A 27796-nucleotide genomic window follows, 5' to 3' on the forward strand; every position below is an offset into this window, starting at 1 on the left:
TTAAATTTAATTTTTTATAATTCGCTAATGATTAAGAAAATTGGCTATTTCATTGGCACAATTCCTTATTATGAATTAATTTTTATTTAATTTTTTTTATTTATTAATGTAATAGACCTTCTATTACATTAATAAATAAGAAAAATTAAATAAAAATTAATTAATATTAAATACTTCATTTATAATATTATTAAATTTTTAGCATTTTTGGATGGGTTTTATAAATGGGTTTTTAAGTAAGTTTTTTAAAGTGGGTTTAACCCAATAAAACCCACCGGGTTTGATTGGGTTGGGCCCACTTAGTAAAACCCTGATATAAAATGATATATAAAATAATTGCCATGAAAAATAGAAATAGATGTCTGATGTGAAATATATTATAGATTTAATCATTTGTTTACGCTCAAATTTAATTGAATTTAGAAGTAGATATTATTTTAAATGACTCATTTTTTTTTTATCACACACACATATACATTTGTATATCTTTGTCTAGAGTTCGATAATAATCAAAGTTATTCGACAATATAGAGATACGATGGGTTCTGTTTCGCGCGAGTGACATCGTGACGCATCAAGAACAGCCGACACAAGAGGACAATAAAATCCTTATCACGGCAAACATCCTCGGCTTGAGTGTCACTGCATGCGTGCGGCAGCTGCGTCCAAGAAACGTGCCGCAGATAGCAATTGGCACTTGTCCTTGTGTGTCTAGGATTTCGTCAAGTCGTAAAGGGAGAGAGCGAAAAGGGAAGGGGGGGGGGAAGAAAGGAATAAATTTATTGCACCTCTCTCGTGTGAAACCATTCATGATTTTCCGACCTTCATTGAGACGCAAAGTTTACATAAAGCCACGACCTTTCCCGCAACAAAACGCTCGTACTTGGGTTTAATATCACGAACCGCGACTTTATATCGCGGGAATACAACGAGCGGCTGCCGCTTTCTTAGAAATGACCAATCAATACGTCACTTTCCGGAAAATCGTCTCTCATCAACGCGCTCTATGTGTAGATCTTTCCGGTAGAAATAGAATTTTCGCAAATGGCGTATAGCATGTTGCTGAATAAATATTTAAGATGCCAATTTTCAGGCATTCTTCAAGTAATCGATGCATGAATTTTCTTGAAATATACATATTACAAATATAAATCAAACACATTTAAAATATCTCCGATTGATTAATGTCATTGTTGTGACATAAACTATTAGTCTAATTTTTCTCTCTTTAGTTGTAAACTCTAACAAAGGAATCTGAAGAATCCGAAAATTCTGATTTTCATGAAATTTTACACACATATAGGGAACATAAATAGATGGATTTTGAAAGTTTCAGGCGATTCTAAGGGATGAAACTACCCCTCATATGTAGTTTTTTGCTTTCTCGATATATCTTGAAACATTCGAGATATCAAAAAATATTTCATACAAAAGTTTCATAGTAAAAATACTCCTATTTAATTAAACGCATTAATAAAATTTTGAAAAATTAATTTTAGTCTAAGATTAAAAAAAATGTTTTAATTATTTTTTCAAAATTGTATTTATGTAGTTAAATAGAGGTATTTTTATCATGAGACTTTAATATAAAATATTTTTTGATATTTTGAATACTTTTTGTGATATATCGAAAATTTCACCTATTTATTGTTAATCCCCGTTGCATATATAAAGTTTCAAAATCAAAATTTCCGGGTTCGTGAAGGTTCGTTTTAAATATTATATAAAATTGAAAAGTATCGGAAAAAAAAGCTAATAATTTTTAAGTTGCTGCTTAAAAAAACGATAAGAAAGGTGAAACCACCCCTTATATGTAGAGCGGTTTTTTGTGTTCTCAATATATCTTGAAAAGCATTCGAGATATCAAAGAATATTTTATACAAAAGTTTCATAATAAAAATACCTCTATTTAATTAAACGCATTAATAAAATTTTGAAAAATTAATTTTTTTCTAAGATAAAAAGAAAATTTTTATCTAGCTGTATAAGCTAAATAATTTTGCAATATCTTTTTGTAATCATAGAAACACATGGTATTATTAATAAAAATACAAATAAATTTAAAAATAAATTTCTTTGATGGTCTCGATTATTTATTCAAGATTCGTTGATTACACCAGTTCTGAGAATCTCGATATTTTCTTCTTTCCAGGAAGCAGCGACGAAGGCGAGTCGACGTCGGGCGCGACAGGCGGGGGTGGCGGCAACGAGAACGTAGAAATGGAGGAGAACGGATTGACTCGCACGAGCAGCAACAGCAGCAGCAACAATCCTCCCGTTTACAGAGATTCGAGACCCCATCAGGCTGACGGCGCGCACGAGGTATCCCAGGATTACAACCAGCAATCCAGGATTGCTGCCTATCAGCAGCGCAGCTATTCGCCGGAGATGGTATTGCGGCAGCGAAAAAAGCATCAACCGTCGTCATCTTCTCGGGAGGAGGAGAGAAAATCGTCCTGGGACTACAGCGAGACGAACGCGCGGAAGGAGTACTCGAGATCGCGGGATTACAGCAATGAATATCGTGAGTTTCGCAGTTTCTACGCAAAATGTGTTTTTAAAGTATCAACTAAAAAAAAAAATCTTGTGCATATACGAAAGAAATTTCTCGAAATGTTGCGATTTTTTAGATATTTCTTTTTGTTCAAAATTTTAAATAAAATTAGAGATTTTTTAAATGAAATTGTTTTAAACAAGTGTTATTTTATTATATTTAAAAATATTCTACTAAAATAAAAAAGGGAAAATTATAAGCCACTTAAGTTTAATAAATGTTAGATTTGAAAAAAGTAACGAAAAGAGAACTGAATGACTTTCATAAAATAAGCTTTTCTGCATTTTGCATAACACAAACTGATTTTTTATCATCAAGAATTACAACAATGAAGATTGTGTACTATACATATACAGTATTTTGGTAAGACATTGAAAATATATAAACTAAATATTATATATTTATAGTATATTTTAAACATATTATTTTTTCCAAATTCTCATAAATACAGGGTGTTTTTAAATAAGTGCGACAAATTTTAGGAAATGATTCTTTGTCGATAATTAACAGAGGGTTTTCATATAAACATATACTCCTCTCTATATCCTTCTCAAAAGAATACTTCTACAAAGGGGGAGATAAAAGTTAGGTTTTTAATTTTTTTTTAAATTTTGGATAAGTTAGAAACTGAAATTTGGTGGATATTTTTCACTAGTAGAAAGGATATTTATTAATATTTTTTAAATCTTCCCGTATCGTTATAAGGAGATGAAACTAACAACCCCTATTCAATTTTTTATTAGAACTTTTTAATAGACCGGAATGTGATCATTTAAAAATATGCCTTAGAAAGTTTGATTCCTTTAGAAACTTTTTTATTTCTTTTATTTTTTCGTAAAATCAATAGTTTTCAAGAAAAAAATTAAAAACTCAATTTTCACTTCACCCCCCTTTGAAGAAGTGTAACTCCTCAGGGAACGATGTAGGAGTATATGTTTATATGAAAAACCACCTTTAATTTTCGACAAAAAATCATCTCTTAAAATTTTTCGCATTTATTTTGAAACACCTGTATATATTTTAAAATAAATATTTATCTGCTGATTAAATACAGTGTGACACTTTAGCATTTAATATCAATATATCAATTGTAAAATCAATTTATATGTACTTTGTCGTATCTTCGATTGCTAATTCACTCAATTGATAAACTGCTTGCGATGTAAAAGCAAAATTATTAAAAAAACAATTTTTAAAAAGTTTTTAAAGTTTCAAAGTAATTATAGGGAATTCGAAAAGAATTTGAGTACTACTGATAAAAGATTCAATTTTTTACGACAAAAAGTACTTATAGGTACTACTTCGAACTTTGCAGGGGTATACAATCTAAAAATCTTAAAATATAATCATTCTAGATTCGATTAATTCGAGTACAATACACGAAAAAATTATTTCTAATGATGTTATTATTCGAATCTAAAAAAATTAAACTTATAGGATTATTCGATTTGCATTTTTAAATACATATTGAACTTGATTCCAATCGTAATTATAAATAGATTTTACATTATTATAAAGTTCGAGTACTCTTTCTGTAAAAGATTTAATAGAAAGTACTTATAAATTCTATTTCGAATCATGTAGAGATATTTAGTCTAAAATTCGAATATAAAAGATCTAGATTCAAATTATTTCGCAAGAGTATAATAAATGAAATATTATTTCTCACGAGTATTTATCGAATCCAAAAAAATTGAAACTTGATTATTGGATTATTCGACTTGGACATTTAAGTACATATGAAACTTGATCCCATCCCTATAGACATACATTTTCCATAAACTAACATTTCGACGTTTGTCTGCGTAGAGAACGCGATAAAGCAGGATTCCAAGGATCACTCGAGTCGCGAGTGGGTGTCACCGGTCCCGGAGGTCGAGGTCGGCGGTTCAGCACCGGGTGGTCCATTTGTTCGAGCACGCAAGGACGTTCCTCGCGGCGCGAGATTCGGCCCGTACCTCGGCAAATGGGCAAGCGAACCTTTCAACCCCCGTTACGCGTGGGAGGTGAGTCATATGCTACTTTCGCAGTGTGTGTACAATTGTATGTATATGTCTGTGTGTATATCTGTGTGTGTTTATCGCTTCCGCACCCGTTTTCGAATTCTTCTGAGCGAAGCTAGTCGAGGCGGATCGTAAAGCGAATAGGTCGGTGCTCCATCAGTTCAAACTGACCTTTCGAAACGAAAGATGTTTGCAGCGCCCTCTCAATATTGCGAAGTAGTAGTCGTCCAACGCTCCCGCCATTTCCAACTTTTTATCGGAGCCAATCAATGACGAGTATTTTTATTTTTTCAATTGCCGGACGAAAGGCAAACGTTTGCTTATGTTATACAATATTAATTTTTATATAGAAGACACAAGAGAAATACAGGAGAAACGATTTAGCATTTCATTCAGTTTCTGCTCTATATGGGACTGGCGTAAAATATATATTTGCCACACACATTTCGATATAATGTGTAAATATAAAAGAATATTATATTTGACAAAGTTTCCTCATTTTGAATATTTGTAATCTCTCTCATCAGGATCATACGTTTTTTCTGTCGCAATTCGCGAAGATTCACACGCGTGAATCTTATCCGATATCATCTCGATTCTGGATTGTCGTCGAACCGTTTGAAAGATGATCGATCTGTTTAGGAGTTCGACGCAGGAATGTTTCATCCCGCGTTCTCTAGCCCGATGTGTCATTGGGTTTCCTCCTATCCTATACTGCTATAATCCCAGGTATTATCCGACAGATGCCGGCAACGGTAAAGGAAAAAGGAAGGGAGAGGAGAGGAAAGAGCAGAGAGATAGACAGAGTCGTCTCTCCTGGCTTCGACAGGAACCACCTGGCCGATTCGTTCGACCGGAGGTGTCATCCACGTTGACAGATCTGTCAACCGGATCGTCTCGGACAGTCTTTCTACTTCTCTCTTTCGCTTCTTTCTCAAACATTTTCGGATTCCTGGATAGAATTTGTTATGGAAGTGCATACGCTAGGCCGCGCATCGTCCCAAGTCAACCGTAAAATCGGTGTTTAAAGTCAGGATATGGGGAGTCAGCTGGTTAAAATGGTCTTTGACAGCTAAATAATTCATGCGTTAATAAGCGCTTGCAATTTATTCGCGTGCTCATCATCAATTTTTGTATTTTAATATTTTAGATCATGTAATTCTCCATATATATGATCACAATAAGGTTGATATTGCGAGAAAGAGGGAGATTTCGCCTTCAGAGAGAGACTTGTCATTCGCTACGTATGTCAAAAAGAGATTTCCAAGTCTGGACAGTAGGAAACTGATCGCGTACCGGTCCATAGAGGGGAAGGGAGGAGGGGGGATGTGATAGATATGATAGCGCGGCGGCGTTAGCGCATGTCGCACTGACAAAATGTAAATGGCGCCATCCATCTAACTGCCGACAAAAAGGCAGCCGGGGCCAACTGTCGGAGTGGCGATTACAGGATCGATTAAAGCCAAACTACCCCTTCGTTTCGTCGGACCGATCTATCAACCCCACGCGCGCAAACGTGCGAGAGAGAAAACATTGCGAGAGAAAGAAAGAGAGAGGGAGAGAGAGGAAGAGTCGACCACGATTTCTCACGTCGATCCAGGCTTATTCTTAATGCCGCGCAAATTGAGCCGCAAAGTGAAAGAAAGTTTTCGAAATTATCCAGACTTTTCATTTGGTTTCAGAATTTTCAGAGAGACGTACTGAATTGATTTAACCAGAGATATGCATTATTTGAAATGCATTTAAAATGAAAATACAAAATGTAAAGTGCCTATTTTGTATTTTGCATTTAAAACACATTTTTTCAAAAATTATTTTACATTTCAATTTAAATGATTTTTATTACCCATTTTCTATTTCAAATGTATGTTAAAAATTAAGAATTTAAGTATAAATAATAAATATATAAATGTATATATTTAATAAAATTATTTTTGTTTAAACAAACCATTTAAAATATGTCTATTTTCCATTTTCTATTTGAAATGACTATTTAAAGCATTTTGCATTTTGCATTTTCAAATGGAAAAATTCCAACTATTTTGCATAGTCTATTTTAAATGAGTACCCTTATATCTCTGAATTTAACTTAATAATTATTGTCATATTGCAAATATTTTGAATAAAATGCGATTCTATCATGACACTTATACAGATTATGAGTTTTATATGGAATAGAAAGACTTTATTTGACAATTCTCAAATACAGAAATATTAAAATCATAACGATAGAGGATGTGAAATGTAATCTTGTGATATCGAATTTCCATGACAATATTATTGGTAACGAATCCTTTTGGGTCTCGCGAATCTTTTTCAGAATCCGATGAAGCGAAAAAAAGCGCCCTTTCGTTCGATTCGCACGTTAGGATTCCCCGGTCCTAATCCTTTTCTCACATCCTTTTGGGAAACGCTCAGAAGTTTTCATGGCACGAGATCGATAGAGGGGAGAACAAGAACCACGAAACCGAAATTCGCCCCAAATTTCCTCGGTGTTTATCCACTCTGAAATTTTCTCGCAATAGATCAGAAAGTTTTTTATATAGGACTATCAAACTTGGGATAAAATTGCTTTGAATCAATTTTCTGATCAATCTGAAAGTATTAATTTTGTTCAGTAACACTAATCTAATTTCTTTCAGTAACATTAATCTAATTTTATTAATAATTAAAATAATATAATTTCTATTTCTAATATTCCTAACATTGAGAGAAATTATAATAATTTTATAAGAAAGTTATCATTACTTTTTACTAAAATATTTGAAATATACATATAGGAGATAATTTTATATTCAAAATTCCTATAAAAAAATTAATAACAGCAAAAATTAAAATTTTTAAGCTACGAAAAGGAACTATAGAAAAAGAAAGAGAAAAAGAAAATCTCTACGATGGGCTTTGATTATGGGATTCGAAACTGCAGGAGAAATTGTCCGCTGATAGTTCTAGATGTATCACTATTACATCACCTGCCGCGAGATTCTTACCTCGTTTTCCGAATCCGTCGAAAAGGGTGAGATAAAATACAAGAGGAAGAAAAAATAGAGAAAGAGACGGGGAAGGGGAGGGCGAAAGGAAACCTCCCCTCTCTTTTTTTCTCTCTCCTTGATGTATCCTGTTCGGTGACGCGTGATCCGCAGGACGACCGACCTGCGGCGTGCCTGCGTGGCGACTAAACCAATCTACGGCTTAAGTTCACTCGGCCGAGAGACCCCTCGCGTGAGGGCTCGCGCTCCAATTTGCCGAATGATTTCGAGAACCCAAGTTAAATGATCAACCGAGTTACGTTTATTGCGTGGCGGTCGTGGTGTTTTGGCAGACGCGTTTGAAAAATGATTCCGCGTAATTGCCCGAACGTGTAAAATTCTGCGCCTTCTTCCCAATAGCGCGATACATTGTTTAAACTGTATAACACAAATTAGTAGGGCAGGATGTATTTAAATAAGTGCGAAAAACTTTAGGAAATGATTCTTTGTTGAAAATTAAGGGAGGTTTTTCATATAAACATATACTCCTCCCTATATCCTTTCCTGAAGAGTTACACTCCTCCAAAGGGGGAGGTGAAAAATAAGTTTTTAATTTTTTTCTCCAATTTTGGATAAGTTAAAAAAATTAAATTTGGTGGACATTTTCCATTAGTAAAAAGGATATTTATTAATATTTCTTTTTTAATCTTCCCGTATCGTTATAAAGGAATGAAACTAATAACCCCTATTACATTTTTTATTAAAACCTTTCAACGAACCGTGGTCATCTAAAAATATGCGTTAAAAAACATTATTTCTTTTATTTTGTCATAAAATCAATAAATTTCAAGAAAAGAAAAATGAGAAGGGGGAGTATATGTTTATTAAAAACCCTCCTTATAATTTTCGGCAAAAAATCATCTCCTAAAAGTTTTCGCACTTATTTAGAAACACTCTGTATATGTGTTAACTAAACGTCTTATATACACATGTATGTGCCTTGCTATTTTTAGAGTTTATTTATTTTATTATATATTTTATTTATATATTTATTTTATTTTATATATATATATATATATATATATATGAAAAAATATATAACATACATAAATAAAATATATATTAAATGCGAATTATTATTATGTGCACGTAGTTTGAAACCAGGTCATTGATAACGTTAAAATACGAGAAATATTAATGTTAAAAATTAATCTTTCGAGAATAAATTTTGTATAAATTACATAAATGTATGGATATATCAATTTTTTTCTCTCTTTTCCCGAGAATGTTAAAAATCATTCGCATCGAATTTACACCTACGAGATTTCTGCTCTCTAGCTATTTTCCTTCTCACTTTTCCTCGTCTTTCATATTGAAACCGAACGGCGTTTTTTTTCCACGTGATTGCCGGTAACCCCTCTCGAGGTCTCTTGACTCGGATTGAAGACCGTTTTGCCTTTCGGAGCGACCACGTGGGAGAAAAGGAGGACCGGAGTGCCGGCTTGTTTTTCATATTGAAGCAGCCGCACGCGCCTCGTCGGAGCCACTTTTTCGGCAAATCGGTCGGAAAACTTCGCTATTACCGACATATGCAACTGACAAATCATATTAATGGTGGATTCTCAATGAGAATCACCGTTCGTCAACCACGAGGGTTCCAGCCGTTTCGTATTATTACAATATATGACGTTGTCATGTCGATATATCTCGTCTCTCAAACTTATTGAAAGATCAACATTATGTTAAAGTTATATTAAGTTAGATTAGGTTAGATTTTTCGTTATATTTATAGGTTTTAGGTTTTTTAGAAATATTTTGTGTATTACATAGATGTACAAATTATAAAGAAAAACCTTCATAATTAATAATTTTCGCGAAAACAGAAGCAACCAAATTGTCGAACATGTTAAATCTATACTCTTTTATATATTCGTTTCCTATGATTATTACGCTGACATTTTTGCTCCCGTTTCTGTGACTGCAACCCAACAATTTATTTGCAGCATTACTGAAGAGATGTAGATCCCATTTACGGGATTTTTCTCAAGAATCGGGAGCGGAATATCGATATATTGTTGAATATTAAATCGCTGGTCCATCCTGAAATAGGTATTTTAGACAATTCAGGCGTCCGTCGTTCTAGATTTACAATAGGGCACATCGGTACCTATTATCCGCAAGACATTGTCCACGCGAACTGGTCTTTAGGGCGTTACTGGAGGTCAAGCCCCGGAAGTGATTCGACAATGAAGTACATTATTCTGTCTTCCTCTCTCTTCCTCTCTCCTTCCCCTTTCTTTACCACCTCCTCCTAACCTCTTTGAGACGGCCGAATTTCGTTCTTATTAATTCCCTTAGCGCAACCTAAATGCAACGTGATCATTTCTCCTGCTGCATCCATAGAGAGCTTTTGGTATTTCAAATCGATACGCGAATGGTCAGCGGAATCGCCAGTTCTCAAGGCGTAGGGTTACGGCCCGCCTTGCGATTTCCCGTATTTGAATTTGAAATGGAAGAAAGAGGCATCGCGAATGTAGAAAGAGAGAGAGAGAGAGAGAGATAGAGATAGAGAGAGAGAGAGAGAAAAAGAAGGAGAAAACGCACAGGATTTGTAGTTGAAATCGAACAGAGAAGGAAAGAAATGGCAAGAAACAAGTGACAATCAGTGACGCAGGGATCGCCGGTATTGTCCGAGCTGTCACACGTCTGACGCGTCAGGATATCAAAGGATCCCCATCGGACGTCGCGGTCATCTATGCGAATATATATACACACTGGTCAAAAACATAAAACAACCGTGTAATGCGTAATCGCGGCACCCTGCGAGTTGTCAGTTCAGTCATTAATTTAATTTCGCAATATATTTCATATTTTTCGTCAAAATGTCTCAGAATAAAGCATAAAATATCTTATTCTTCAACTCTTTCAATCTAACAATTTTTTACAAATACTACGAGAAATCGATTTATATAAGAAAATTGGTGGTTCCGTTTAAAAGACTTATAGTGATCTCGAAATCTCCAAAATGCTCTGGAATAAGACTTTGCTTATGACAAGACGTTCTCCTTAATCCTACAACTTTGATATAAAACATTTTTTTATGGAAACCTTGGTTTTCGAAAAATCTGAAATCTCTGCGAAAATTAAAATGAGACATATATATATATGTTTTTTTAAAAAAATAAATCGCACTCACAATTTTTCAGATTACGGTCCTGAAGTTGACCTACGAGTGTCGCGAGAAAACCTGCAGTGCGTGAGACGCGTTGTATCCCCGAGGTGACTCTCGTGAAATATAATGTAACAAGCGGCGAAAAAGTTTTTCTACAAAAGCAAGTATGTTGCATCGAGAGAGAGAGAGCAGGCGCAATACGTTATATTTTTCAGCAAGGCACAGGGCACGGGGGATGCAAGGGCGCGACCAGGCTAACTAGCCCTTTTCTCGAGGATCGGGTTTTTGATTGACGGGTTTCTACCAGGTCCCGCGAGAGGCACCTTCTCGCATTATGTTAATAGAGATATGATATACCTTTGTTGCGACCCGTGCTGTTAAAGCGCATATTTTGACATTTAAATTTACTCGCCTTCAATTTGCGAACGAATCTTCGGCGCTCGCCCTTTTTCGTTTCTTCATCAAGCGAGCGCTCTTGCTGTCGCAATCTGGGGAATAATAAACTGCGATCAGAAAAAAGAAATGCAAACGTTGCGACGTTGCGATATTCATGTATTAGGATTTAATTCTGGAGATTTTTGGAGATTTTTAATGTTTACAGTTTTGGCTTCATCTTTTATAAAATAATTCTTCAATCTAGTAACAGCAACAAAAAAGTAAGATTTATTTTATTTGTACAGTAATTTTTTTGGTATTTTCGTTAATTGAAATGACAAAATCGTTTATGATCACGGACACATTAAGAGGCCATATGAGACTCGGTCGAGGTTTAACTTTCTTCTCTCTCTCTCTACCAACTCAACTGTAAGTCCAATTCACTGCTTTGCACCCCGTCGCACCCTCGATGCGTTTCCTCTGGGGTAGCAGCATAGGGTGATAAATCTCGCCTGCTCGTTACCCCGCTATCTGTCGATAATAGACATAACCGACACGTGTTGCCTGATCGTCAGGCTGACTTGGGTACCCCATACAGAGGAGAATCATCGAGTCGTCAGGATCATCATCCATGACGTCTTATCTCTTCGATCTACTCTTTCTAGATGATTAATTTTAATGTTTTAAACATTGATCAACTATAAATTGAAATACTATATTCCAATATTCCAATATTTCTATATTCTTATATTCCTATATACCTAGATTTCTATATTCTACCTTCAATACAAAATTAAAATACTAATTTTATCAATCATCAACCCGCGGTGAGTCTTGGCCTGTTCAAGAAGTTTCCTCAATTTTATCAATAAACGTATTAATTTTATTATCATTCCTTTTTATAACATCATCAGTTGTGTTCAATATTAATTAAGTGTATCACATAGCATGTAATCTATCAGACTTTTGAAATTTATACAATTTAGTAGTCATCAAAGCTTTATTAACTCTTGGGCTCGTTTCTACCAACATGGGTTAACTTTAAAACCTCCGGTTAAACTATCTTTGTCTCTTTTTAAAAACGTAGCTGAAGAAAGACAAAGATATAGTTTAACCGTAGGTTAAAGATAACCGACGTTGGTAGAAACAGGCCTTAGACATTTTTAAGTAATTACTGTTTCTCTAATTAATTGATTTATATGTGTGATAAATTTGTATTGCGTTTGAAGAAAAATGAAAAAGAGCAACATGTGCTTGTCCTCTTTCTTGACTAAAATTGTAACATTAAATCCTTTTACACTTACGAGACAGGACAATTCGCCTTTCCGTGCTCTCCTAGTCACCGTTTCGCCTCTTGTCGCTAACGGTTGGGGTGAGTTCACGGGGGTTTGATGGTGACGCAGGATAAGGCCTCGGCGTGTGTAGGAAGCCGTTCTTCGTCTTCCCGGGCGTGGACTTAATTGAACTTGTTCGCCGAGAAGTCGGGCAAGTGCTCTCCCGGTTATAATTTACGTGAAACAATCATCGCCTTTGATCCGCCGACGATTGTCGCTAGGTGATACATATACACATATATTCGCGATTTTATTTTATTCCGATGATGCGTGGACAAAAGAATTTTTGTGCAATCATGCGTATTCAAAGACAAAATTAGGAATTGTCTAAGACCAATTGTGTCTTTGTACGTAGTCACGGATAAAGTCAAGTAAAATGATATATAAACGTTTCAAATATTTTTCTTCGGTTTTATTCTTATATAGCGAGGCATCAGCTTTTTCGGACGCGCCATTCAATTTCTCGCTATTCGTTCATTTCTATTGCGTTCGCGCAAACCCTCTCCGCTCTCCTCTCTACCCCTTCATCGCGTTTAAAATGTAAACCCAATTTAACCCATGAATCGACGACCAATCAATGGTAATTGTTTTATCGCGAGAGGGGAAAAAAAGGTTTATTCGGTAGCGACACTTTGAAATGCAAGCCTGGCTGTTTGATCAGACCAATGACTTTCGCACGAGCCAATGAAATTACGCGGAGTATATCAGCCAGCGGCACTGATTGAATTTTTTTTCCCGCGAATCGAAGTTATATATACATCATCGCGAAATTATATTGTTGCACGACGGCGGACTAAAACGACGAACGGCGATTGAATTTAATTTTTCGCAACATGTGGCAAAACGCGAAATTTCACTTTACGGTTAGGTTAGGTTAGGTGTATCGTCTGTTATTCAGTCCGCCATGAAATCGCAAAACGCGGGAATTTTAAAAAAGAGATTCCGCGAGATTTCGGCTGTGTCTGGCGAATTTTCACACGTATAGGTCCACTTACAATCAGTTCGAGATTGCCGGAGCTCCGGGGTTTGACAGATTGTGTTCATGCGAGCGCCACAATGACCGAGCTAATCTGGTCCGGGCGCAGGGAGGTAGCCTAAGTTCAATATACACACATACACACAGGAATATACTGCATCCCGGAGACTGCTTTCCCGTGTGTGCTTTCGACTATTGCCTGCATAAATCACGGGCCGCCCCCGGCCACCTCGGAGCTTTGTGAATCGCGGCGTCGACTTAATTGTCCCGTACGCTGTGCGCAAAGGATGAAGGATCTCTCTCTTGGTCCATGAGATGTATATTTAGCAGTCCCGACGCGGAAATTGATTTTAATTTCCGGCAGACGATCTCGCGACAAGATCCGAGACGGAAATTTATTTATAATTTTGGATTTCTTGCTTCCTAATATACATGAATTCTGATGCGAACATATTATTTAAAGCAGACTTAAGCACTGATTAAATTAATGTACAATATAAATATACGTCAATCATCGGTTCAAGAAATTACAGAGAGTATTTAATTTCAATGATATCACTTAATTTAATATATTATGTGATACTGAAGAAATTGAATTAAATGCACGTAAAATTATATAAATGACATGAAAACTTATTAATTCAAGTATTAGGAAAATTTTATATCACATATAGACATTTCATAAATTCACAAGATTTAATATAAATAATAATATTGTTTAATTTTTTAAATAAATATAGTAATTTTTCAGATCTAGTATTCGATAGATTTTTTCAGATGGGGTTTATAAGTTTTTACTATTATTTTAAAATCTCATTACATTTTGCTATTTTATAAATTTATATTTAATATAAATAATATATATACCATTTTTCAATTTTTAAAATAGATATAATAATGTTTTCAAATCTAGTTTCATTATCAGTAGATCATTTGATAGATTTTTTTAGATGAGATTGTAAGTTTATTATCATTTCAAGTTTTTTATTATATTTTACTATTTTATAAATTTGTAAGATTTAACATAAATAATACTTTTCAATTTTAAAAATAAACAAAGTGATTTTTGCAGATCTAGCATTTGATAGATTCTTTTAGATGAGATTTGTAATTCTTATCATTTCAATTATTTTTATAAATTATTATATATTTTATAAATTATTGACTATTTTATAAATTTAAAAGATTCTATATAAATAATGGTACTTTTAAATTTTTTAAATAGACATAGTAATTTTTGTAAATCTAGCATTTGATAATTTTTTTTCTATAGATGATGTAAAATTATTATTTTAAAATCTTATTATTAATCTAATTTTACTATAAAGACATTAGAATTGAAAATGGCTGAGAAGAGGGAGGAGAAGAGATAAGGAAGAGATACACATTGAATTTGTTAGGAGTAAAGATCATTATCATTCTTTGTTGAGAGTTACATCAGCAAGCGGAAACTTATTTTGAAGGGTCGGGCTGCGGATCGGCGAGTTTTGCTAAATTTTCTGGCGGGTCAGACTCTCTAATGATCGATCATATAAGAGGCTGGCAGTGACGCGGCTCGGATATAATTTATACCGTTAGATACGTCGAGGGTAGCTTCCCTTAGAAGTCGTGCTGCAGAGAAGGCGAGCGCGTGTATATCGGGGGTGGCATCTGCTGCGTGTTAGACACGGGTCGGAGGGCACCGCTTGCTCTGTCATTACTTGCATTACTTTCCCGCCGCGAGTCAAGTGGGTCAAGTAGAGAAATGAGTAGAGAAACATGCGATCGAGAAGAAATTGTCGGTGGCGAGCAGACGTCGACGTTTAAACGGCCGGAATTATTCGAGAGGTTATTTGAAAGGGTAATCTTGGAATAAAGAAATTATAGAAAGAGAAAGAGCCAGAAACTCTAAAATAATTATAATTGTAAAATTGTAAAATTGTAAAGTCTTATTCAATTACGCATTATTTTGCGAGTTATAAATTATTATGTTTACATTATTTAAGAGAATTATATTTCTAAAATATCTATTTATTTAATATGGTCTTAAAATGTTTAAATAAATTATCATTTGCAAGAATGTCACTTTAAAAAAGATTAATGTCGGACAATGAAAATATTTTGTTTATTTTTTATTGATAAATTATTACATATTTTTACTAACATTTATTTATTTACAAGCGCATAATTCAATTCATTTATTGTAAAGTTGAGTTGAATATTTGTTTTTTTATAAAATTTTTATTAGTGTATATATATTTTTTATTTTTTATATTTTATTATAACGTATATTCGCATCTCCATTTATTTTTATTGTTTATTCTCTTCTTTTTGATTATTTTACATTTTCTGGTTATTTTACAACACATGTAGCAGTTCATAGCTGACACTCTTATAAAAAAGTCGAAAGGGAGGTTTTTACTTTTTACATATAAACATATACTCTTATATCTTTCCTTGAGGAGTTACACTTCTCTAAAAGGGGGAGGAAAAAATTAGGCTTTTATTTTTTTTTAACTATTTACAAAAAAAAATAAAAGAAATAAAAAGTTTCTAAAGGAATCAAGCTTTCTAACGGATATTTTTAGATGATCACATTCTGGTCAGAAAGTTCTAATAAAAAATTGAATAGGGGTTGTTAGTTTCATCTTCTTATAACCATATGGGAAGATTGAAAAAATATTAATAAAAATTCTAGTGGAAAAATCCAACAAATTTAATTTTTTTAACTTGTCCATATATAATTTGAGAAAAAAATTAAAAACCTAATTTCTCTTTTTTTGGAGGAGTGTGTTCTTCAGGAAGAAATATAAGGAGGAGTGGTGATATGTTTATATGAAACCTCCCTACCTTCCTTAATTTTCGACAAAGAATCATTTCCTAAAGTTCTTCGCGCTTATTTAGATACACCCTGTATATATATTATATATATATATATATATATATATATATATATATATATATATATTATAAATAAGAGTTTAATAGGAAAGAAGTCTAATTGTGTAAAAGTCCACCGAGAATAAACACGAAATCTATAGTTATTATTCAGACATAATAAATCATCTATACCCAGGTGCGACAGAAAACGCAGTTTTCTAAATAACGCGTTACCCGTTTGACGTGATACGCTGATGCGATATACAAATGTAACGGTGATGTAATTATTCGAACGCGTGTGTGTCGCGAAATAGCATAATTTCACAGTCGAAACTTACGCACAAAGGCGCCGAGTGCAACTATGTCGATGAATTCTAATCGCGCGAGAACGAGTCATTAAAGCAATTATAACACACGTCATCCGTGTGATCCCGCCAGAGGGAGAAAATTCGGAATAATCGTCATTGATTCCGCAAAAGGGGTTCGCGCGTCATAGCAGTTTTCATGGGGTTAGTTAGATCAGACTCGGTTATATGCGAAAAGCGTCAACCTAGGAAGGGGATGCAGGGGAATGCGATTTCTTGGGATTAATCAAGCGTTAATTAAGACTGGCGACCGCCTCTCCGGTTCCTCTTCTCTCTCTCTCTCTCTCTCTTTGCGATACCAAGTGGAAATTAAGCAAAGATGTCGCCGCACCTAATGTCTCGCGCCGGCAATACGTGATGCCTAAACTCGTAAACAGCTCCGTTATTTAGGGGAATATAATTGACCGTTTCGCTCTCTCTCACCCCCGCTAGCTCTAGCTCGACGAATTTCTCGAAAATGCGTCCGCGACTCTCTGGGAAACTTCGCCGGTGCGTTCTGACGCAGTTGATGTTTATGAGAGACGAGATCTCTCCTTTTCCTTTTCTCTCTCTCTCTCTCTCTCTCTCTTTCATGCTTCTTATGCCTCTTCTCTCTTCTCTCGTGGAAAGGGGATGAAAATGAAATTCGATACGCCATTGTTGTATGTCACACGATCATAATCTCGCTTACTCGCTATTGCCTCCCATGATGGATATGCGTTTATTGCCTAGCAATACGATATTAATAACGGTGATCAATTATTTCGTTTGAATATCGCGGTGTTTTTGATACTAAACAACCTTAAAAAAAATAAAGACTTGTCGACGTACAAAGGAACAGATTTATTTATTGAAACTTGTTACGCGTTTATTATTTATTTGTCATTAATCCTTATTTATTTGTGTAATCGATTTTCTATTTTTTCTAGATCGATAAATTACAAAACTCGTATTTTCTTTATTTTTTTAAGGTTTCTTGTCGGTAAATATAACACTTTACATATATTTGTGTGTGATGTCGCCATTAAAATGATTCTTAATTTAACGATAATATGAAAAAAGACTCAACAATATTGCATTTAAAATGACAATTTATTAAAAATTTGATATTTTATTATTATTATAAGCTCCTCGATAACTAGAATTTTCATAATCGATAAAAGTTTTATCCAGAAAATGGTACCGACACTAATATCTCTGTGAATCGGTCAAGTTGCCGGATGGATTTTCTTCGTACAAGAGAGGGAGGACATGCTGTGTCGGCTAAAAGCATTTTTGCGTCAGCCATCATGGAGCTATCATCCACCATCGATCCGCTTTATTCATAACTTTCGCCAGTCGTTCGCTATAGTCGAGGACACTTTCTGTTTTATCTATATGAAAAGCTTTTAACACAGCTGCTTATGGTGTGTGTATGTGTGTCTTTTACAATCTTTTATCAAAAACACATTCTCATACAGATTTATTCATTCGTCTTGTAGAGTCCCTATATAAGAGTCTGGACAGACTTTTAAAATGCAACAATAATATGGCGTGGATGTTACGTATATAGAGACTCTCCAAACTAGAATCTGGACAGACTGAAATAAAATAATATGACGTCAATGTCACGTTTACAAATATACATCTAAAATACAATATTGTAATAATTTTACAATGGCTGGTTGTTGCATACCTGGATGTGCTAATAATACTAATTAAAAAAGATATTCTATGAGAAGATTTCCAACAAATTTAAATAAAAAAATAAAATGGATAAAAAATATTAACAAAATGTTGAAATGTTTTTTTTCGTTAAATTTTATGTAGTTAAAATAAAACACATTAAATGTGATACATTGTTAAATTACCACAATATTTTTGATAAAATAATGAAACGTTTTATTTTATATAGAGTTAAAATTAAATCCAAAAAAGGAAATTTAAATGTTCAATAGTAAAGACTATGACTATGCATTCATTCATTAAGTAGTTATATTATTAATATATTGTAATGTATATAGTTAAATTGTAATATATATAAAATATTCTTAACAATGTATCTAAATATAATGTATTTTCTTTTTCAAACTTTTAATAAAAAGATTTTGACATCAATGTAATTTTTTATTAATTTTGTAATTCTTTATTTTTAATTCACCGCTCGCTATTCTATCGCTTACGATTGGTTCCGCCATGTTGTTGCACATCCAATAAAAAGTAAGACCAGTCTGTCCAGACTCTTATATAGGGACTCTATTCGTCTTGAGCCTAAGTATGCCCTCTACCAATTTTATTCAAATTTATAATTATTTATAAATAAATATATATGGGTCATTCCACATCAAACCGGCCACCCCCGTCCAAAATTGTATTGAAGTAAATCTAACTTGTTAGGTACCAAAATTTAGCTTGAAACATCTAGTTTTTATGCCGTCTGGCAATTTTGAAAAATGTCAAATAATAATTTTGATTTAGTCAGCTAAATGAAAATGATATATGTATTTTCTTGTTCAAATCTTTACTATTTTCTTGCAGGTGAAGTGCAAATGTCATTTTTAGTATAATTTTATTCGCTGAATCCGAATCTGAAGTAAGAAAAATAAAATTATATATTTTTGCAAATAAATAATTAGTTGTTATTGATATCCGTTTCTAAAAAATAAAAATACTATTATTATTTTTAAGAATGCTTTTTTCTTTTTAATACGATATTTCTCCTAAAATATTAACTACTTAATTATTGTATTCTGCATAATTACATCATTTGTCAATATCAGTTTTTGTGAAATAAACTTTTAATTGACAAGGGTGCTATAACTAATTAAAAGATCATATCCTTCTTTTTTATTCGTTTAAATGAAAATAATCTAGTTTAAAAATTTTGAAATTTTTCCGCCTCCTAGTGCATTAAGTGACAAATGATCTAATTGTGCAGAATATAATAATTAAGTAGTTAATATTTTAGCACAAAAATGTCGTATTAAAAAGAAAGAAAGCATTTTTAGAAATAATAATAGTATTTTCATTTTTTTGAAGTGGATATCAATAATAACTAATTATTTATTTGCAAAAATATATAATTTTGTTTTTTTTTAGCTTAGATTCGGATTCAGCGAATAAAATTACACTAAAAATGACTTTTGTACTTTATCTGCAAGAAACAAGTAAAGATTTGAACAAGAAAATACAAACCATTTTCTATTTAACTGACAAAATCAAAGTCATTATTTGACATTTTTCAAAATCATTAGATGGCATAAAAACTAGATGTTTCAAGCTAAATTTTGGTACCTAATAAGTTAGATTTACTTCAATACAATTTTGGGTGGGAGAAGGGGAGGTGGCCGATTTGACGTGGAATGATCCATATATATATTTAATTTATTTGAATATGAATATAACTTCTAAGATTCGATTTCTTCGCAAGTACAATATATAAAATGTTATTTCTTATGAGTATTATTCGAATCCTAGAGAAAATGAATTATTGGATTCGACTTGAAATTTTAAATATATATTTAACTTTATTCCATTGTTAAATTTAATATAATAATATTTATAAAATAATTTTGATAATATAATTTTTATAAAATAATTTTCATATACAGAGTGTAACTGAAAAAAACATATATGAAGCATACTTCATCAAATTCTCTGGCCAATTTGGAGACTATTTTTTTTCAATGAAAATGTCGAAACACCAATAATTTTTAAGTTATAAATGATTGAAAAAGAAGGACTGTATAATAATGTGTTTAAAATAATTTTGATAAATATTTTTAAATAAATTTTTATAAAATAAAATCTAAATATAGAAAGAAACTCAACTGAAATATGTTTATCGCTTTAGAAGTGTAAAAAATTGATTGTGAAAATTGTTGTACAAATATCTGAAGCTGATATATAAATTTCCGTTAGATCTCGATAAATGTCGCGATCGATAGCGTATTATTCCCCTCGCCTCAATGGATTCTTCTAAAAGTTTCAACAAGGATGCGGCGTGTCACCGATTATGAGGGACTATTCAGAAGGAGGATCTTGTCTGGCAGCTTCCTTCTTTATGTGGAATGGTTTCGGTAAAATCCAAGCGACGTGGAGAAATCTTTCAGGGACTTCGTTTTGTTGGAGGTGTGAGGTTACAAAAAAGAAAGAGGCAAACCCGCGATCGCGGTTTTGTATGAAGCAGGACAGTTTTTACTTGCCCCATGCCGAGAAGTTTTCCGATCGTGTGTCCTCTAGCTCTAACTCATCTGATGGACAGGATGAACCTGGTCGTTACTCACCCGATTTTCCGTCCCTTCTTACCCCGATGCGTGAAAATCTTCTTTTACCTAATAGATAGCTTCGCCGATATACATACATTCGCGTATTTTCGCTTAGTTTGAAAAAAATCTCAAACTCTCATTCTGAAAGAACAAAAGCGTCGAACAGAATTTTATAAAAATTTTAATTTACTTTTTCTACTATTATTCATTTTTCCGTACATTTTTTTATTATCAATACGCTATTATTGCTAACTACCCGTATAATATTAAACGTTCTACGTACTTTTTTCTTCATGATATTAAAATAATATCTTGTAGCTAGAATGTTTATACATCTCATATACAGGGTGTTTCTACATAAGTGCGAAAAATTTTAGGAGACGATTCTTTGTCGAAAATTAAGAAGTTTTTTTTTATATAAACATATACTCTTACATTGCTCCTTAAGTAAGTTACACTCCTACAAAAGGGGAGGCAAAAATTATGTTTTTAATTTTTTTCTCAAATTTTAAACAAGTTAAAAAAATAAAATTTGGTAAATATTTTCCAGTATTAAGGCTCCTTGTTCCTTGCCGCGACCATGTTGAATTATGACGTCAGAAGCGAGAAAATACACGCTGAAAATTTTTGCGTGCTATTTTTAGATAAAAAGATATTTTGATGAAACACAACTTTAGATGGCTTTAGCATACTTTTAAAATAGTCGGAAAACTATCCTTCATAACCAATTAACAGCTGTAAAATGACTGTAATATGAAGCTCAGGCCGTCTGGTCTTTGCACATGCGCTGTCATTCCGCGTGACACAATGTCTGATGTTTTAATTATTTTACAGTTATTGATTGACTGTCAAGGGAAAAAAATATTTAGGACCAAGGAGCCTTAAAAAGGATACTTATTAATATATTTTAATCTTCCCATATCGTTATAAGAGAATGAAACTATAACAACCTCTATTCAATTTTTCTATTAGAACTTTTTAACAAACCGGAATATGATTATCTAAAAATGTGTGTTAGAAAGCTTGATTCCTCTAGGAACTTTTATATTTTTCATAAAGTCAATAGTTTTCAAGAAAAGAAATAAAAACCTAATTTTTACCTCCCCTTTTAGAGGAGGGTAACTCCTCAGGAAGGGATATAGGAGTATATGTTTATATGAAAATCTTCCCTTAATTTTCGACAAAGATTGTCTCATTGATATGTATATTCATTGATGTATTTTATAAATACATCAATATGAATTTTTAATACGATAATAAGTATAATTATGTCCTTTTTTAATGGAGGGAAGGAGGAGCGAAATGTGTGAAATTTTCAAAATTATAAAAATTTCTATCGGAACATATCCTCGAAACGGGACCTATTATAAAGGTATTCCGTGCTCTCGCGCGCTACAATTCTCAGCATTATAATTTCCTGTTCCGTCCGCAGAATGGCGCGGCACGATCATGGGAGATATTCACAGTTACAAATCTGTCCTACGAATTGTTAGCACATGTCTGTGCTTATGCCGACAAAGCGAGCAAAAACTTCCCGCTGGGGATCGTTAAAGCCAGTGACGAATCTCTCTTTCTGTCCTATACATACATAATATATATATCAGTCTCAATTTTCCTGACAAATGTCGAAAACGCGGTCGGGGAAACTTTCCATCGCGCGTAATTGGAGTATCTCATAAAAAATGCGATTTTATTACATAATAATATTAAACATTATAACACACGTTTCTCTCTCACTTTGTGCTAGAATTGTTCTCGTCGCTTAGATTAAAATTCTTTTTGTTTACAAAAAAAAAAAACTACATAAAGTGCCCTTTCTTTAAAAATATAAAATTAAAAATTACATCAAGTTAATTTAATTTTATTTAATTGTAATAAAATGGATTATAATCTTTCCTATGACGCTTCAGCTTTATACGGTTTACGCAACAGCACTTTCTCCTTTATTATTAAATATGTTTTGTTAATAGCAACTTTTTTTTATAAAAATAATCCGGCATCCTTCGCGAAAAATCCGCCGTGACGATGTCGATGAACAAGTTGGCGCATCGTAGGCGTAGGTGACAGATCCTAATCTGTCGTGTAAGCTAGCGAGTCCTATTGTGTACAATGCCCGGTTCGTGCCCGTCTTCTGAAAACTCACCTTAATGGTCCCCCGGTAGCAAAATAGCCATTATGATCATCGAGGAATCGTGCTGCCTTGATTCCTTTTCATCGGTTTTTTTTTCTTTTTTGGCAAACTGTCCTATTTCCTATTGGGTCATTGTACGTTATTACGAGTTTCTCGACTGCACTACCTGGATTAACGTGTTGTGAGACATGATACTGTAAAAGTAACATATTAATTTTATTTCGCATTACATCCTCATATATCAAGACTTATTGTTACTTAGATCAATTAGTTTTTGATATATATTAATTTTTTTCGTAATACTATTAATTTAATTGGGAAGCTTAATTTTAAATTTACCGATTTTTAAATGCAATCTATAAAGTTTTATCACAGATTTTGCAATTTTTATAAAAATTCGCATTCCATTAAATACAACCAAAATAGAATTTTTACTAAGGACTCTATGATTAGCTTTAATATAAATATATATTTCTACTTTCCTGAATTAAATATAATGAAAATCAAATAGTATCAGCGACATTAAACAAGAGGATAATTGTAGCATAAGAGAAATGCTAATAAAATAAACTTTCAAAATACTTCACAAAATAACACATGTAAAACAGTCGAAATATTCATGCAAAGAATATGAAAAATAGAGATTCTTACAGTAAGAATCAAGATAAAAATGAAGTAAAAGGCTTACAAAAGAATACAAAGATGAAGATCAAAGTATGAATCGAGAGGACAAAACATGGAGCTTACGAATGAAAGAGAAGAGCTTTTAAAGTGTCGAAGCGTAATGAATTTCTTGGTTTATCCGGTGTCTTTGGAAAAGGCCGCAGGTACGGATAATCTCTGGGATCTCTGCAGATCTTTAAAGCTTTCATAATCAGTGAAGAGCTCAGTAAAGAAATGTTTCTCGTCATTTAAAGCGACAGGGATCCCTCTGGATTATTTACCTGTGGAACATCAACGTGTGTATCCACCTGCATGATATTCATTGATTTTTATGGGCACGCACTTAGTTACATTTACGACCAGCAGATGGTGTAAATCTACAGGCCAAATTCTATTGCAAATACGATTAGACTTGTTTGATAAATTTTTAAAAAAGATGCGAAAACTATCTCGATATTATCAGCGATAATATACTGACTTTATTTGTTTTCGTAGAAATGTTTCTATAATATGTTTCTATAATATTCTATTAAAAATCAATTTATCGAGATTATTTGCAATTTTAATAAATAAAATGTATTTAATGATATATAATATTATTCTCAATATAAAATTTCTTATATCAAGCATCTATTAAAGTAAGAAAAATATTATAATCATAAATAGCATAAAATAAATTAATATATATAATTATTATAAATCGTAATTAATAATTATACAGGGTATTTCTTAAACATATGTCAAAAATACAAGGGATTATTTATGAGGTCATTTTATGAAAATTTATACCTCTGATAATTTTTCGAAAATCGCTTTGTTTTGAAGATACAAGGCGATAAAAATTACAAGAAATATAATATTTTTATTATATTTTTTACTTTTATTAATACAATATTTTCTGGCAACATTCTGATAACGACAATAAAGAAGTTCTTTGAACACTACATTAATAACTTTTACAAATATTAATTATTTTCTTATAAATTTTTATCGCTTTGTATCTTCAAAACAAAACAATTTTCAAAAAATTATCAAAAATATGAATTTATTCATAAAATGACCCAAGAAATCATCCCTTAAATTTTTGACATATGTTTAAGAAACACCCTGTACAATCATATAACTCTAATTAATTATTCAATTTATAAAGTAATATATAAATTATTTTTGTATCCTTTTAATAAATAATACCTTAAGTTTGATAAAGATATAAATAATTTACACATTTCTTTATATATAAAATTCAAGTGATTTTATTTATAATTTTATATAATATTATATGTTCAAATATACGTACATCTGTATATGTATGTATTTTATTTATTTAAATGTTCTTTTACATGACAAAGTTATAAATATAATTATATATCGAATTTTGTCAAAATATATAGATTATCTAATCACGGACACACAAATTTAAATGAAATAATAAAAACACATATATAAAGTAATATAATGCCATCATTTAGACATAATATAATACCAGTTTATTTAAAATTTCAAATAATATAATATTACGAATATTGTATAGATATTCTTTATTTCTATCAATTCATAGTCTGCCCATTTAACGATATTTCTATTTTATTCGATAGGAAGAATACAAGAGTTCTAAATTATCTCGTTTGATAGATACAATGGCTCTTATGGTCGAAATATTTTCGTAAATGCCAGGGACAATAAAGTGTCGGGTGAGAAGTGCAAAATGTGTTTACCACATGAGACAAGGGTGACGAGGAGAATATGTCCTGTGTAGCTTCGCGTCGCCAAATGGGGTGTCCAGGAACGGCGCCGACGTATCGGGGGTGGGACGCATGGTCGGTCAAGCGTCGCGGGGAGTGGGAGTGGGGAGAGGGTGGCCGAGGCTAGACAATTGAAAAAAATCACTTGTCTCGCCCTAAAAGTAGAGACACACGTTTCTCCTCGTGGATGCTGGAAGCGAGAAGTCCGAGAGGGGTGACAGTCCGATTAAACGCAATGTTCCAAAACGGAAACTGCGGTCTCTCTCTCATCGCCGCCGGAAATAAACAGTCTTTATGCACACGTGCGTCCATGTTGAGGACTTGGAAAATAATTTCGCGATCACACGCAACTTTAGTAGGTAGGGATGGGATCAGGAGTTCAATGATGCACTTAAAAATCGAAGTAGAATCTAATAATCAGGTTCCATTTTCTAGGATTCGAATAATATTCTTAAGAAATAATATTTCATACGTTGTAATCTTGCGAAGTAATTGAATCTAGAACAGTTGATGTAATTATTAACACTTTTTTCATTACTTTTCATCAATAAAATAAACTGGTATACAAACATTTTATTTATATCCATTAAAAACTGCAGACTTTCCTCTTTTCAACACAATTTTTGTTTTCTCAATAACTGCATGCATTAAAAAATGACAGCTGATCAGTTTCAGCATTTTCCTATGGAACACCCTGTACTAAAATATACTATCGCTACTCGTTATACGTACAGTTATATGAACTTTTTTATTATAACTCATAATATTATTGTAATTAGGCATTCACACGCGACTACTATATACGCTTCTTCCAGATTTGCATAGCGGGGAGCGAAAGAAGAGGCTGGTTAGACGCATCTCACGAGGCGAACAATTGGCTGAAATACATTCGAAGCACTGCTCATCCGCACGCGGTAAACATGCGCCATGTGCTCATCGGTGGTCAGGTAAGAAAAATTCAATAATCGAACGATATGGTCGAGAGAACGAAATTTGCGAATTTATGACAATTTGTTGCAACGCGAGAAACGATAAATGGATAGATGCATCTTTTCTGTCGTACGCGATTACAAATAATTTAATTTAGATAAATTATAATTTTTAAAAATAATTTTAATAAATTTTAATAACCTTCTTTATTAATTCTTCATTTTCTTAATAATTTGTTCAATAATTTTTAGCTCTTACAACAGAAATAGATAATGACAATCAATTGGCACTGAGCAAATGACGTGAGTGATTATTCCGTATTATTTCGACTACAAATGATTTAATTTAGATAAATTATAATTTTTTATAAATAATTTTTATTAATTTTTTAAAATTATGTTTTAAATAATTTAAAAATAATTATTTAAATAATTTGTAGCTTGTACAACAAAAAGACAATGACAATCAATTGGAAGTGATGTATACGAGTGATTATTTCGTATTAAAATTATATTGACTTGACACCGGGTGCACTTGATTAAGGCTTGCAATTAGTGTGATAATCCGAGAATACTAATTGTAAATGCTAGAGAAAGTTAGAAAACTATTGCTCACATTATGAGCAAAATGACCCTTTTTTAAACATTTGGCAATTATTCTCTGACTCACGCATCCTCTATTTAGCGAGCATTTATACGCAACTGACACTCGATCGACAGTTGCAGTTAATAGGAAACAGTAATTATTTTCGGCGTCAAGTAGAGTTCCAATTTATTCCGCATATGTTATATCGATTGTTGAAAAGCTTACTAGTGTATCTCGCGCAAAGTTCTTACGTTATTTTCCGCATATTTGATCATCCATTTAAGCGACTACTTATCCATAATATACGCGTAAACCTTATTAAAGCGTCAGAGTTTCGGTAAAAAGTGCGTAATACATTTATCGTGCACTAAAAAAAGGGAATACATTCTCTAATAAAATAGAAAACGATAAAAAAATACGTTTATAAAATATATCTCAAAAGAGAGATCATAGAATCTGTTAGCGAAATTAGCCTTTGCGTAAGTTTTTAATAGACATTCCATTTTGAAGAGGCGTTATAAAACAGATTTTTGGTTAAATCATCCCCGAAGGGACTATCCTCACATATGATTGGCCGTCGAATAGACGTTATAAGCGGAAACGATGGAGGTCACGGTGTCAATTTAGGGTCGAGCTCGTGCTTCTGTCCGTTCAGTTCTCCTTCTCTCTCTCTCTCTCTTTCTCCTTTCCTCTCTTTCTAACTTTCCCTTGTGTGAACCGTGGCACATGGTATCCGTGATGTTGTGGGCGCGCCGTAAGCTACATGTATACAGGGTGTTTAGTTATTAAGTCACCCCACGGGGTCGTTTCACTGACTTCCTATACGCCCTCTCGCAATCGCTGTGGGAATGGGGGAGAGACGCTCTCTCTTTCTCTCTCTCTCTCTTTCTCTATCAGTGCCCTGCAGAATCG

The 27796-nt window shown here is 33.0% G+C and overlaps 1 protein-coding gene across 7 annotated transcripts in view; it reads left to right on the top strand.

Moving 5' to 3' along the window:
* Positions 1-27796, top strand: part of LOC145937154 (transcription factor hamlet) — a 169897-nt gene that overhangs the window by 124126 nt on the left and 17975 nt on the right. For all 7 annotated transcript variants that reach the window (XM_083040044.1, XM_083040045.1, XM_083040046.1 and 4 more), the window contains 3 exons: positions 2153-2524; positions 4364-4560; positions 26185-26316. In XM_083040044.1, the coding sequence (XP_082896170.1) occupies positions 2221-2524; positions 4364-4560; positions 26185-26316 (633 nt within the window). In that variant the 5' untranslated portion in view covers positions 2153-2220. The remainder of the gene's footprint in view (positions 1-2152; positions 2525-4363; positions 4561-26184; positions 26317-27796) is intronic.

The sequence above is a fragment of the Prenolepis imparis genome, unplaced genomic scaffold (genome assembly GCF_030444845.1).
Source record: "Prenolepis imparis isolate NDT839.2.m4 unplaced genomic scaffold, iyPreImpa1.0 SCAF_6, whole genome shotgun sequence".
Lineage (NCBI taxonomy): Eukaryota > Metazoa > Arthropoda > Insecta > Hymenoptera > Formicidae > Prenolepis > Prenolepis imparis.